This window comes from Protopterus annectens, chromosome 11.part0 (assembly GCF_019279795.1).
Source record: "Protopterus annectens isolate FY-2018-M chromosome 11.part0, PAN1.0, whole genome shotgun sequence".
In the NCBI taxonomy this organism is placed as follows: Eukaryota; Metazoa; Chordata; order Ceratodontiformes; family Protopteridae; genus Protopterus; species Protopterus annectens.
The window spans coordinates 952,597,344-952,612,672 of NC_056745.1; the positions used below are offsets into that span (position 1 = coordinate 952,597,344).

At 42.7% G+C, this 15,329-nt stretch overlaps 1 protein-coding gene across 4 annotated transcripts in view; it reads left to right on the top strand.

The window, feature by feature from the left end:
* TMEM243 (transmembrane protein 243) overlaps positions 1 to 13,622 on the top strand; it is a 248,159-nt gene extending 234,537 nt beyond the window's left edge. For all 4 annotated transcript variants that reach the window (XM_044088342.1, XM_044088340.1, XM_044088341.1 and 1 more), the window contains exon 5: positions 12,955 to 13,622. In XM_044088342.1, the coding sequence (XP_043944277.1) occupies positions 12,955 to 13,077 (123 nt within the window). In that variant the 3' untranslated portion in view covers positions 13,078 to 13,622. The remainder of the gene's footprint in view (positions 1 to 12,954) is intronic.
* Positions 13,623 to 15,329: the final 1,707 nt, after the last annotated feature.

Here is a 15,329-nt window from a genome sequence, read left to right on the forward strand (position 1 = left end):
AGTTTCTACGTCATAATAGACCAAGAATCGACTTTTGAATGTTCCATGGCTTTAAAAAAGTATGTGTGTGGGGGGGGGGGACTAATTATATTTGTATCACTCTATTGCCCTAAGGTGGTGTCAAACATACTAAGCCTGGACAGTTGGGAATACAACTACTAGCACATTGGAACATAAGAAATAGTGCATCATTGCTTTAGACCATGTATCTATACTACTTGCATTTACTGACTTTCAAAAAGAAACTCAAAATACCACTTGTTCAAAGAAAGTAGTCTATTTACAATCCTAATGTTCTCTGGGAAATTTGTTCCAAACTGATGCAACTACCTGTTTTCCACACACTATTGTGTGACTGGATGCCTGTATATGTAAATACCATTATTTCTAAGAGTACTGGAACCTCCTTGCTTTCCTCAAGAAAATGTATCTTTTGGTAAAATGTTAATTATGCAGCATTTCTTCTGGGAGGGAAAACCAAGTTTCTGACACCCAAAAAATATGATTTATTGAACATGGATGCTCTTAAGCCATCTGTAATTTCACACGTCTGCCAGATGCCTTTCCTGATGCCTTTCTGTCCACATCTCTTGCACCTGAATTGCAGATGGGTTTTATAAAGTTCCGGATTCTCATAAATGTGTATAAAGTACCTCTGACCCAGTTATGGTGTCAGTGAAATGTGACAAGTCTCTAAACTGCTAAAATGTACTAATGTGCTATCAAATGATACAGTAGGGCTATGGGTAGGTACAGAAAGAAGGTATATACCTCTGCCACTCTTCATGCCATCATAAATTTCCAAACTCGCACAAGATATTTGCTGGCCATTTCTGACATGAATGAACTAATGTCTAACATCCTATATTCTGGCATCAAAAATCCCTTTCAGAATATGCTTATTTCAGCAGTACATACAGTAAGACATTCCATCAAATGTTGCTACAGTGTTGCAGATGCCACTTCCAGAGCAGCAGCTACTGGTTGTGTCCTTGGGATGTATTCCTGACTTCATCTCCGTTCCTTGCTTGATGAAGGCTAAGCTTTTAGATACCATCTAGATAGGGATAATCTGTTTGGGCCAGCCTGTGCTGACATTTTCCAAAAACTAAAAAGGGAGATGGTGATACAGGATTCCAAATGGCTTGTTATCTTCCATGTTCCAAAATTCCAGAGGAACTGTCCCTATAAGCCTGGTTCCTTTTGATCATAAAGTTAAAAATAGCAAAAAAATTATTTGAGTAGATGATTAGAAACCATAATCCTACTTTAAGGGACCCAAAGGATCCTTTGACAAAAACTCCAATATATGACTACCTTCCCTCCCCCCTGCCTCACCCCCCCTTCACACATGCGCACGTACACACACACTATCCTTAAAGGAAGCATTTCTCTGTACGCTCCGCTTTAGAGAATTATAACATCAGAGACTTCGCCAACATCATTGAAGAGTGGGTACAAACACGTCGAATTCCCCTCTGGCAATGACAGCTATCCCTTGGGTGCCCTCAAACCAACACCACCTTGTTCTTTCAATATTATAAGAGCTATTCCATCAAGGATTCATAGAATGTGTCCTTCCTCAGCGAAAGGGAGTTTATTCCAAATTTTTGAGTACCAGGAAGAACTACCTAGGAAACTACCATATTGACACTATGCCCCTAAGAGTTGACCCATTTGTTCAGGATTTTGAGAACTTGTGTGGACAGTGACCTAACATTTAACCAGCATTTGTTCATTGTTGTAAGAGAGGTCTTCTACATTGCACAGCTTATAAACAAAGGGATTGTGTCCAGAAATAGGAATGGCATTGTTTACTTTGCCATCATTTGGCCAGTCATTGAATATAATGCCCCCTTGGCATGTATCTTTCCGGACACATGCAGCAACTAGAATGCCCACTGAGATACCTTAGTAAAAAGATACAAGGCCTAAACAATCATGTCGTACATGGACTGACTCAAAGCCCTGTGACTATGCTCTGTATCTTACAGACTAAGAGGTGACATGTCTGGCATACAAGGCATCCTCCAACCCATTACTGATGACTTGCTGATGTGCAGTAAATCTAAATGGCATCAGAAATACTCAGTCTGGGGATCTAAACCTCTTCTGCAGCATCAACAGAGAAGAGTTTGAAGAGATGGGTATATCTCTCGTAGGGTACCGCTGTTGTGGAGCCCTGCCCATATTCAAGTGCAACTTAGATCTGTGGATGGGAAACTTTATGCCAGGACTGTCTCGTGTACTAATGGACAGAGGCAGCTTCTGAATGCTTTATCTAAGCATGGGTCCCTTCAAAATATATATGGTATGATCCCAATTATTTTCATTATGGGTAATATATAAATGTTAAGTTGTCAATCTCGCCTTCATTCTTGCTGGATGGGTTCGGAGCCCATCCTCTGCTCCGACTCAGCCTATACTAAAGCTCGAGAGCTATTTTTACCGGCTCGAGGCTACCCTATATCCCACAATGCTAGGTGCCAACTGCCCAGATCTAGTTTGCTGCTTCAGCTGCGAGGTGTGTTTCTTACCGGCTCTGCAGGTTGGATTTAATTATTCTTAAAATTCTTTGTTTTAGTCAGTGTTTCAGATAGTTTGTTAGTACCCATCCCATTAGCTTTCCTTCTTAGCTTAACTTCCTTCCGGTCCCTTAAATCCCTTAATATCCTAACCCCTTGTTTTGGTTTAAAAGGTTAAGCCTTTGGGCCCATTCCCCTTTTCTTTAAATTGTCAGGTAAAATTGTTTGTGTGACTGACTTAGATTGTGTGTGTGTGTGTGTGTGTGTGTGTGTGTGTGTGTGTGTGTGTGTGTTTGTTGTCCTTTGTTAGGATGTCTAAAGACACAAGGGTCTCAGGCTTCAAGAAGTGTGACTAGTGCTGTCAGAAAATGTCGCTGACACTGTCACACTTGTGTTTATTGCCTGGGCCCTCTGCACATGCAGGACTCTTGTTCTGTCTGTCATGCGTTCAGTCAGAGTCCTGCAGGAACGCAGAAATAAGTTAATTTTGAGAGGCTTATTAAAGCCTGAAGGTTCCCCGGCCAAGTCATCGTCTGGGAAGCCTTCCAAGCAGTCTGCTCCGTGTTCAGAGCCTTTGACTGGGAGTGCTTTGACTGCTTCTGCATCGGCTCCAGCTGGAAACTGTTTCTCAAACGCAGTCTTCTACATCGGCTCGAGCCGGAGCCGATGTTTCTAAGACTCGGTCGGTGCCGATAGTTGTATCGGTGCTGCCAGCCGTAAACTATCCAGGTCTCCGTTATTGGAACCTGTTCATTCGGCTCCGAGGTCTCCCTTACTCTCGGAGCAGAGCCATCGATCCCATTCCTCTAGGTCTTCCAAGCTCTCGGACCATGACCTCGAGTGGATAGTTAGTAGACTCAAGTCCCAGGCACTAGCCCAGGTGCTTCATAGCCCTTCTCAAAAGACTGGCTATTCCCACTCCATCTTTGATTCCTCCTCCGACTCTTCCCTTGAGTTCGGAGCCGGAGCTTGTGGGAGCCGTGGCCGTCGACACGTCTGAGCCGATACCTCACCTTTCGGCTCAGTCGTCTGCTCCGGTCTCTTCCATGGTCCCATCCTTGGAGGGATCCGGGTGCATGAACTTCCTTGTCTGCTCCGAGGGGGCGAGTGGCATTGGACCCTTGTCCGACCCCGTTCTCTCTCTCGGAGCTTTGGCGCTGGTGAGTTCGGCCCCAATATCTGCTTTGGAGCCGTCCCTCTCTGTGCTGGGAGGGGTCCTTATCTCTTTGGAGCGGGGACCTTCTACCCTGCCTGATAGGGACGCCTTTGAAGTCATGAGCGTGCTGGCCCCTGTGCCTGCTCCATGGTAGTCTCCCTCAGCTCCTTCCTTTGTAGTGCCTGCTGCGGTCTCTACCCACCCTCTCATTCCTGACCGTAGAGATCCAACGCCTCAGGTTTCCCCATTGGGAATATCCTCCTCTTCCGAGGTTTCCCCTGATCCGTCAGGGGAACCCCCTCGGAAGAGGAAATGTAAGAGGAAGCATGTGGACTCCCTTGAGTCCATTACATCTGATACAGACTTGGATATCTCCTTTTCAGACATCCTTGAGATCCTTAAGCAGAGGGGGAACTGGTTTACCCTCAATCCTTCCGAGGACGAGTCTGTTTACCTAGAGGCGTTTGGCTCTCGCCCTTCCACCTCTTGGGTGTCTCCGCCCTTTGACCCCCTCATGGAAGTGGTGCGGAAGGCGTGGACGGCCCCTGATACGATGGAACCTACCCCACAGAGTCCTTCAAAATTCATAACAGCCCCTTCAAACAGTTTTTAGCCAAGGGTGTCCCGGTTGATGCCATGGTGGTGGCTGCCGCCACTAAGAAGGAACTGGCTGATCCTTCAGTACATGTCCATCCTCCTAACAAGGAGTCTAGGACTATGGATAGGTACGGCAAACGGATGTTTTCTTCAGCGACCTTTGTCATGCGGTCGCTGAATTACCTGTGCCATTTCACTCGCCTTCAAAGAGACCTGCTCAAAGAAGTGGGTGAGGCCCTACAGGATCCAACAGCTGCGGGGTCTCAAGACAAAATTAACTCCCAGCTGGCAACCCTGAATTCCATTGTCAACTCCTCCATGTGGCTTATTTCCTACACGGCTGATGGGGTGAGTAGGGCTGCAGGAACAGGTGTGGCCTTACGGCGTCACGTCTGGATGTGGCTTTGTAACTTTGCAGACCCCTTCAAGGCGCCCTTCAACTCCCCCTTTGACGGTTCAGCTTTGTTTGGACCTCAGGTTAAGGATACTTTGACCCGATGCGAGCAAGAAGGCAAGACTCTCTGCTGTGGGAGTCTGTATTTCCACCCCGTCTAGACCATATCCTAAGGGTCAGAAGGGTAGGAAAATGTGGTTCCGTAAACCGCATGAGGTCAGTTCCCCTCTAGAGGCAGGGGGGGGGAACAATAACAGACGCCGACCTAGAGGCAGAGGAGGTCCGCAAATTCAGGGTAGCAGAGAGTCTCTGACAAACCTTTCCAACATCCCTGAGAAGCTGCCCAACAGTTGGGGGAAGGTTATCACTGTACCCAGAAGCCTGGCTTTCACTCGCCCAAGACAGATGGGTACGGTCGATTTTATATCAGAGGGTTACAAAATTCCCTTTATCCACACCCCAACTCAACCATAAGGGCCCCTTCCAGACGTTCCACCCAGTCTAGGGGAACAAGCAGTACTAGAAATATCAAAACTGCTAACAAAAAGCCATCCAGCCAGTCCCAGCAGACCAACAAGGATCCAGAATCTACTCCAAGTTCTTTTTGGTACCAAAAGAGACAGGGGACTGGAGACCAATATTGGTTCTCAGCAGACTAAACAAGTCTGCAAGAAGAATGAAGTTCCGGATGGTCACGCTACAGTCCATTCTACCCTTTCTGGGTCAGGACAATTGGATGTGCTCAGACCTTCAGGATGCGTAGTACCACATCAAGATGCACAGGCGCTCCAGGGTGTTTCTCCGCTTCCGGCTGGGAGCCAGTCACTACCAGTTCAGGGCCCTGCCCTTTGGTCTCACTACAGCCCCCCCGAGTGTTCACCAAATGCATGGCAGCGGTTACGGCTCATCTGAGACGTCAAGGATTCCAGGTGTTTGCATATCTAGACGACTGGCTCCTCACTGCCACCACCAGGCGTCAGCTTCTTTCCAGAGATTACACCATTCATACTTGCAAAGGGCTAGGTATCTCCATAAATTTCAAAGTCTGCCTTGTCAGTCTATTACCTTCATAGGCACAACCTTGGACACAGTCAGACTCTCTGCAAAACTAACCGAGCAAAGAGTTCTAGATATTCGCAGGCATGTTCACATCCTCCTTCATAACAGAATCCAGGCCTGGTTTGTCCTGAAGGTATTGGGTCTCATGGCGACAGCCATTACACTACTTCCCCTAGCTTGCTTTCATATGCGGATCCTTCAGTGGATGCTTTTTTCCCAGTGGTACTTTCAACAGCTTCCAATGTCTCACAACATCTTAATAACCCTGTCTTGCAAGAAACCTTTCTTGGTGGATGGTCTCCCCTCAAGTCCTTCAGGGCAGACCACTTGTTCCTTCTTCCCCGGTCGCCACGGTGACAACGGACGCCTCCCTGGTCGGGTGGGGGGGGGGCATTTTCAGGGCAGGAAGGTCCAGGGCACAAGGCAACCTTTCAAATGCCACCTGCACATAAATGTCTTGGAGATGAGTAGTACTTTTAGCGTTGCAAGCCCTTCAGGACTCTCTTCCCATCGGGACTATTGCAGTTCAGACAGACAATATGTCCGTAGTGTAGTACATCAACAAGCAGGGCGGAACCAAGTCCTATCCCTTATGTCGAGAGGCACTCTGACTTGAGCGATCTCCTCTCAGTGGTTTCTGATAGCAACGCACATGCCCGGGAAGTCCAACATCATAGCAGACAGGTTGAGCAGAGCCATTCTCATGCCACACGAGTGGTGTCTCAAGCAAAGCAGTAGTGGAAGAAATTTTTCAGAAATGGGGTCGACCTTGCTGTGATCTTTTTGCAACACCTCAAAACAGCAAGTGCCATGACTTTTTCACACTCTCGCCTCCTCCCGGCCATCCCCCCAGAGACTCTCTAGTCCATGATTGGCCCCGGGGACTTCTGTATGCCTTTCCATTAATCACTCAGTTGATTCAGAAAGCTACCGCCTAGAGAGCCACGATGATCCTCATTGCTCCTTACTGGCCTCGACAGATATGGTTTCTGTTCCTGCATTGTTACCTTTTCCGGCAGCCCTGGCATCTGGACCCAGTGCCAGATCTCTTGACCCATCAGTCGGGACAGCTGCACCACTCCCTCCAATCTCTCAACTTCACAGCTTGGTTGCTCCAATTCCAACCCTAGCCAGGCTTCCCCTTACTTCCCTTTCTGTGAGTGACATCCTTATAGCTTCCCTTAAGTCATCTACCAGCAGGATTTATGCCAGCAAGTGGAAGCGTTTTTCCTTCTGGGCAGGAGCTAGATATATGGATCCTTTTACTGCCCCTATCCAATCAGTCCTAGACTTCCTAGCCGAACTGTTTCACTCAGGGTCTTCTTCCTCCACCATCAGAGTACAGTTAGTGGCTATTTCGAACTTTCATGTAGGCTTTTCGGACTCCAGTATCATGTCCCATAAGCTTTGTAAAACCTTTCTTAAAGGTATCTTTTTGCTTAAGCCCCCAATCAGAGACCCCCCACCACAGTGGGACTTAAATTTGTTTCTAACTTGCTTGATTCTTCCCCCCCTTTGAACCTGCAGCTTCCTGCTCCTTGAAGTTGCTCTCTTGGAAGAGTATCAGAACTTCATGCCCTTTGCATTCGTCCACCTTATCTAGTTTTCCATAAAGACAGAGAGTCTCTCAGGACTAACCAGTTCTTTTTACCCAAGGTTTCTCCTGAGGCAAGCCTAAACCAGACTATCGATCTCCCAGGTTTCTTCCCCAACTACTCCAACAGAGCAGAACAAAAGCTGCATTTTCTGGACATTCATCGTCCGCTCCGTTACTATCTGGATAGAACCAAGCAAGCTAGGAAATCTGAGCAGCTCTTCCTGTCTTATGCGGCAGGGAAAAAAGGCTTTCCAGTTTCCAAAGTAATCCTTTCTAGATGGCTGTCCTATGACCGCAGACGCCAAAAGCTACCGTCAAGGCCCAGGGCTCACTCAACTAGAGCATTAGCCACGTCAATAGCTTTTCAGGCTAGATTACCAATAGATTCTATTTGTGCGGCAGCCACATGGGCCTCTTCTCATACCTTTATCTCTCATTACAAATTAGACATGGCCTCCCGAAGCCGGGCTAATTTTGGTTCCACCGTTCTCAAGATTCTGTTCCGATGAGCCACCCAGGGTGAAAGGTGCTAGGGACGCGGTCCCATCCAGCAAGAATGAAGGTGAGATTGACAGCTTAACATTGAGAAGTTATGTACCTACCATAAAGTTCCATGTTAGTTGTCTTCTCGCCTTCTTTCTTGCGTCCCATCCCCATAGCCTGGACAGACCTAAGGATCCTTGGGGATCTTCTTTCTGCCTCAGTATTAGCCCCCTTGGCTATCTTTTACTGGTAGCTATAGGTCTAGGTGACTTACGAGTGAGGTTTCCTCTTCTCCTTATTTTGAAGATCAGAACTGCTATGGTTTCAGCTATCAAACGAGATCTGGGTAGTTAGCGCCTAGCATTGTGGGATATAGGGTAGCCTCGAGCCAGTAAAAATAGCTCTCAAGCTTTAGTATAGGCAGAGTCTGAGTAGAGGATCGGCTCCGAACCCATCCAGCAAGAACGAAGGCGAGAAGAAAACTAACATGGAACGTTATAGTAGGTACATAACTTCTCATTATTGACCATTGGCTGGATAAGGCCAATCTATAACCTGGGATAGGTTATTTTGGGCAGAAAAAAGGAAATTGTCTAGGCTTAAAATGAACCGCAAGGGCAGCTAACCTTATACTCATCTGTGGAGCTATAAGGAAAGAGGTGGTGTTTAGACCCATTTTGGATTTATCTACCCTAAAGACATTTCTGAAAATAATGAAATTCAAATTCCAAAGCTTACCTCATTTGATTTTTCTCACCAGGTCTATTTGGATAACTTGGATGTGAAGGATGCCTACCTTCACATTCCTGTTCATCAGAATTGCAGAAAATATTTGATGTGGAATATCATTTTCCATTTTTTGTTTGGCCCTTTGGGATTTCTACAGTACCAAGAGTTGTCACAAAATGTTTTGTCCCAGTTGTAAGGTATCTACACAGCTTGCAGTACTGCAGGGCAAGGCTTAGAATAATATTGAAAAGAAATGTGCAGCAGAGTAGAAATATCTTGTATGAGCTTATAGTGAAATAGTTTGAATTATGCAGTAATATAAACTAAAAGAGGAGTAATATCTAAAAATTTGAGCTACTGTGGAGAAGAATCTAAGTAAGGACACTGATGATGGTAGTTGTGTTTGCATTGGTAAGTATAGTAGGTGTTTAAAGTTTCTGAAGTTAGAAGGGGTGATAGATGGAATGATTAGTAGTGTGATGGAGGCTGGTCTGATGGAAGGAGTGAAGGATGCTATGTGATAGCTTAAAGATGGGTAAGGGAAGTATAATAAAGTAGTGTTATGGGTGGACAGGAATGAGAGTAGAGTAGAAAAGTGAAGCAGAATAGCACATTGCAGGAACAAATGCATTTTGATTGCAAACTGTCAAGCAGCATAAGGTAAGTAAAATGTTAGGAAATCACAGTAGCTATGGCATTGTTGCAAACTTGCAGGAAAGATAGTTAAAATGATAGGGCGGAATACATTAGCAAGAGGCAGAGTATGAAATTGCAGAAGACATCAGTTAGAGGGTGAAGGAGGAGACTGAACAGGACCAGCTCAGAATGAAATGCGAGAAAGTAGACAGGTGTTCAAGAGTGAGACATTAACTAGTAGAAAAGGGCAGCAGCCAAAATAGCTAATGACATATTAGTGTGCCATACAGCTGTGAGATGCAAGCAGGTCAGTAACTAGGGTATGATACTAAATTAAAAAGGGGCTCAGTTAGGAAGAGTGCAGTGTATGGAAAACTATTGCCAAGACTCCCTGTATTTATACAATATGGTGGAAAGAGGCTGCATCCCTCACTCTAAAGCAGTAGATACCAAAACGGTGAAATCTCCTTAAACTAGTCCAGGAAATGCTAACTTAAGAAACAATCACAACACAAGGAAGGTCCTTTCTTAACACACTTCATTAGGATTGTTTCCAGTCTATTTAAATGCCCTCGGCAGCTCTGTTAGCTGGGCATCCCATCCCTGCTTCAAAACCTTGTCTGATTTCACCAATAACTTCACTGTGTATGTTGGAGGGGGACTTGTTCCTAACACTTTCCCTATAAAACACATCAGACATTTGTACAACTTTCTCTCTAAAGCATAAGCAGTGAATACGCTTAAGCTTAACTGAATAATTAATTACATTTTAATGGATATTAGTAAGCCAAAGAGGTACAGTACTCATTTTTATTCCAAACAGCTGTCTAGGCAAGTATACTGGAGTGCAGCCGCTGAGTGAATTGTAATCGGGTAAACAACAAATTGTGGGAGATCACGCTGAAACAAATTGCCATTACATTGTCTTTTTATGTATGGAAATGAGCTTGACTGCCCTTGTAGTGTCTTGAGCAGTCATTATTCTGGCTTTGAGAGACTGATGTGCCTTGTTAACCTGTGGCTGCAGTTTGTGTGAAGCAAAGTTGATCATTACTGTGACCATTCTGTTATCTCAGAAATTTGATGTGTACATTGTCAATAGAGGTGACTAATTGTTGGTTATGGGGCGTCTCTATGGATGTAAGTGACTAAAATGCTGACATGCTCATGATGAGCAGCCCCTGTTTTGGATTTGCAGGACTAAGTATGCATTTGTGTGAAACAACTTTAAATACCTTACTGTGGCCAGTTTTTTTAAGCACATACGTTTGAGTTGTGCACAGTCAGTAAATTGGCCACTTCCTGTGGATGAAAAGTGTGTGTAGGTTGTTGCAGTGTATGTAGAAGTAACAAGTTGACCATAATTTGTCACTCTTAATCAGAAATCTGCATCACTACTGTGCACACCAAGTTTTGGTTGTCTTGGCAGAATGTGTGAAAGTGGCTGATCATTAGCAGAGTTAGTAACATTGCTGTCTGCTCTCTGTTTAGTTTTTGGCTCTAATTTTTTCTGTGCAGTCTGTGTCCCCCCCCCCCCCCCCATTCTTTTACTCTGAGATTTATCCAGCTACTCTGGGTTATAACCCCAGACCCCCAAGTATACAAGTGGATTTTGACACAGGCTAAGTAGTGGGACCCATTGTCAGTCTGTGCCTTGGGCCCTACCTAATCTAAACATACCAATGCTCAAAAGTACGCATAGATAATCACTATATTTTGTGTGGGGGCTGATGACCATGTGGTCATTTCGTTTAACATTCCTCCCAATCAAACCTCAGAGGTGTGCAAATAAGGCCACTATAGATTGTCTAGGTGTAGTGTATGGTCTAGGAAAAATAATTTACCATAATCATTTTTGTTTTTTGCTTCCCACAAAATCAAACATCAGATGTGTATATATAGGTGGTTCTTTTGTGGGCAGGGTAAGGAGGCATGCTATATGCTTAAGGAAAATCCATTTGTTTCACTTTCATCCCAGTCTGACATTTGAAGCCTACACAAAAGGTTTCTCTCTTGAAAGGGTAGGTTTGAGAAAGCATGTTTTGTATATTTGACACCAGTGACCTGAAATATGTACATGTGACCATTTGTTCTTTCACTTTTATCCTAGATTAATGCCATATTAGTACAATCAGTGATTATCTTTTTTGAAGGGCTAGGGTGGCGGGCATACTCGCAAGCATTTGTCTACTTGGTTGTTTTAGGAATGGTTGTTTTGTCAGTTTTGAATATTAACTTTGGGCACAATTTCTCAAGATTTTTTAGGCCATCATTGAATCATAAGATTTGAAAACAGTTGCAAAATGCACCATTGAGCATCTAGAGCCTGTTGTCTTCTGGAGGGGTTTAGTGCCAGTCATACTTCTTGTCTTAATTTAGTTATTTCCTCCACAGTTAAAGTTCAATGTTGGCCAATGTGAAAAAAACGAGAAAGAGAGAATCTGTTTGGATGATGTGTGGGGCCAGGAAGGCAAATGGAAACACTGGAAGGGACTCATTGTGCAGTGTCTGGGGCTGTCTTGTAGTCCTCTCTCCATCACAGTTGGACATCTGAGGAGTACATAGTTGAAAGGATAGAATGGCTTGGTTTTGAGGCAGTCTGCAGATGAACATGACTGACTCCAGCTGTTATTGATCATGGGTAAATATCCACTGACTACTTCTAATAGCCCCACCCATTCCAATTACCCTTCTTCATGCAGCTGCTGCTTGTAAGTTCCTGTTTGGTTTGAAGTCACCAGCCCCCACTGCATCTCAGAGGTCATGACAAAGATGTACCTAAATGGTCCACCCATTGCAGAGGGCCCTCCCAAAGATCAAATAAAAATGTATTTGCATGTCTGTCATGCTCACAAGTTTGGCTTTCTACAGAGTTGGCTTCAGAGCTTGTGTTCCAGCAGCAGTTTGTGAACTAGTTGCATATGATTTCATAATATGTATATGTATGTGTATATATATATATATATATATATATATATATATATATATATATATATATATATATATAGCTCACACTTTACTATTGGAAAGGAACTGTTGTTAATTTAAATGGTCTGCTAGAACTGTATATAAAGGAAGTGAAAATGGTTGCTCATACTTATGAAACATGTCTTTCTGAAGAAGTCTTGATAATAAATAAGACGAAAGCGCTAAAGTTCTACAAGAGTTGTTGGTGTGATTTACTATTTTTTTGAATGCTTTTATTGTCACGAAGTTCAATTATTAGTGTGTATGTGTGTGTATATATATATATATATATATATATATATATATATATATATATATATATATATATATATATATACTAATTTAATTTCCGGAAAATTAATAATCAATTTACTCTGCATAAACTGTATTGTGTAATTTAATTTTTTTTATTTTAGGATGTATATACAGCAGAATCTATTATCCAAACTAATTGGGACCAAGGATAGTTCAGATAATCAAACATGCATTGAACCGGATAAAAAAAACTGCAAAAAATCTTTTTTCTTGCATGCTTTACAACCATTCAGTGATTCCAGTGGACAATAAAGAATATTTTTCACACACTAGCAGGCTACAAGCTCGAAAAACAAGTACAAACGACAAGTAGAACGTTTACATATTCAGACTTTGATTTGTCCTTCCCAAAAACTTAGGAAGGCATTGTTCAGATTGATTCTGATCGGCATTCGGATAATTGACTCTGCTGTATTTCAAAACTGATACCTGACTGACTTGTGTCAGTGCAACAGATCAACTGCACTTTAATTTGTTGCTTGATTTCTCTCCTCAGATTTGGTGGTACCGCCAGGGGGATTTGGAACCAAAATTCAGATATCTCATTTATTACATCTCTGTTTCTATCATCATTTTATGCATATGTGCCAACCTGTATTTCCATGATGTGGGAAAGTGACTGACTTCGATAAACATGACATTGAACTGGTGTGGTGATCCAAAGCAAAGCCAGAACATTGAAAAAGCTGTCAAAATGAATGTATGTTTACATATGCAACAGATAGTGAATGCTTCCTGAACTGAAGCATGCTTTGTTCATACCATCCGTTTGGTAGATGACCTCATGTAAATGTTTTAAGAGACACTGGTACATATACTATCACAACAAGCATGACATACAGACTTTTAAAGTAAAGCAGTGCTGTATACATTCCAAATCTGCCATTGCTTGTTTGTATTTTGAAAACTGAAGTTAATTTTTATTATTGCATAACCTGCACTGTAGCACTCATGAAATGAGCTAGTAGACAGCAGGTGTATTATATTTAAAAGTTGAGAGATGGAAGAATATACTTTATTTTGTATAAACATGATGCATGGTGATCTTTCCAACATGGATTCTCAGCAAGTTACTGTACAAATTTTGCAGAACAATGATCTAAACTGTGAAAATGTTAGACCCACAAATTTTTTAAGAAATAAATGCAAATAATTTATACAGTGCTAATGGTGCAAACCTTTTGAAATTAATACTAATTTTCATAATATACAGATCTTGATTAGAGATGCAAGTAACACGTAGAAGACAACATGGTTCACCTTCAGACTTCCACTAAGATATAAGCTTGTCACTTGTATAATATTTTTCCCATGGACTTTCCAGTCATTTCCCAGTATATGGCTGTCACTTGTAAAATATTGAACAAGTTCTGTCATGCCTCTTTCAGCCATCCTTGGTATGAAACTATATGTTTTATTTCATACTACCATATAGCAGATCAACATTTTTTCATGAAAATACTTTTATTCTCATATTTGCTAGTGTTTCTCCATTATAGTGAATACTTGAGAGAAAAATGCCCTTTCTGCCAAGAGATGGAGTGCAGGCAGATGCAACATACCGCTTTCCTCTTCAAGGCCTGAAGTACAGCTTAATTCGTCGCTTTTATTATAGCATGGGGATACTATTTCAGAAGCTTCTCTTTTTGTGCAGTTTCTCTTGAGAAAAATGTCATTGCACCACTGATTAAGGGGGACACACTGGAATTAGGGTGGTTCTTCCATTGCTGAGACCATGCCTAATTCCATAACAGCAATGGGCTTCCAGAAGCACTGTACTGCTGCTGCCTTTCAGCAATCACATGAAGACAACTGTATCTTCTGTTCTAGGTGATGTTATGCAAACCTGATGGTAATTTATATTCCTAGGATACCTTGCAGATGACATTTTATAGACATCTCAAATTAAGAAATTCACAAAAATTTCAGTTACATTACCTTCTGACACCTGCATTTATTATTTTATTGTATTGTATTGTACAGAGACACTTATGATTTGGACATGGTATTTGTTTTGGCCTTAACTGCATTTTGCACAGACCTTCTACCATGAAAGTCAAATTCCTGTAAACTTCTGCTGTTAAAAAGTATTCAGTCTACTTGAGTGTTTGCTAGATAACATTGTTTGCAAACCTTTTAACTATGACATTTAAAAGGATGGCTGATTGCCATGGGCTCTTTAATCTAGAGGTGCATTTCCTGTTGCTGGGTTTCATTTATTTCTAATATCTGCGAATGCTTACAGAAAAATTAGACTGTCTCTGTATTTATGGAGTGAACATTATTAAACAGCAGTGGAAGAGGAATATATTTTAACTTGCAGAGCAAAAGCTGTATTCAGAAGAAAGAGCAAAATTGATTTGAAGAAGGAATGTGTGTGAAACATTCTGAGATGTGCCGAATTTTGCAGACTCTCTCATTGTCTCTTACTAAAGATAAAGAAGGCAGTGTTGACATGTGGAATATCATTCATTATCATCTGTTTAATTTTGTTTACTAAATATAGTGGGTGAGTTCTTCTGATATACAAGTGTAACGTGAGACAGCAAGCTACATTAACAGTTGTACAGCGGGTTTAGTACAAACTATTGATTCTTAGGTTGACGGCAATTAACGCTGAATGGTTGCCAAGTGTATTTAACACTGCAAATGCAGTACTGAGATTTAAGATTGAAGAGTTGACCATAGGAAGTTACAAGGCTAATGGCCCAAGGGGCCTTACAAGCCTAGCCAAATTTTACCCTTGTTACTGTGATCAGTGCCTATTGCCCCTGTCCAAGAGGGGCACTGGTGGAACCCCTGGGGTGAATTTATAGTTGCCCATCGAATCGTCAAGATTGTGTTTGAAGAGGGCCAGTGAGGTGCTCTGAT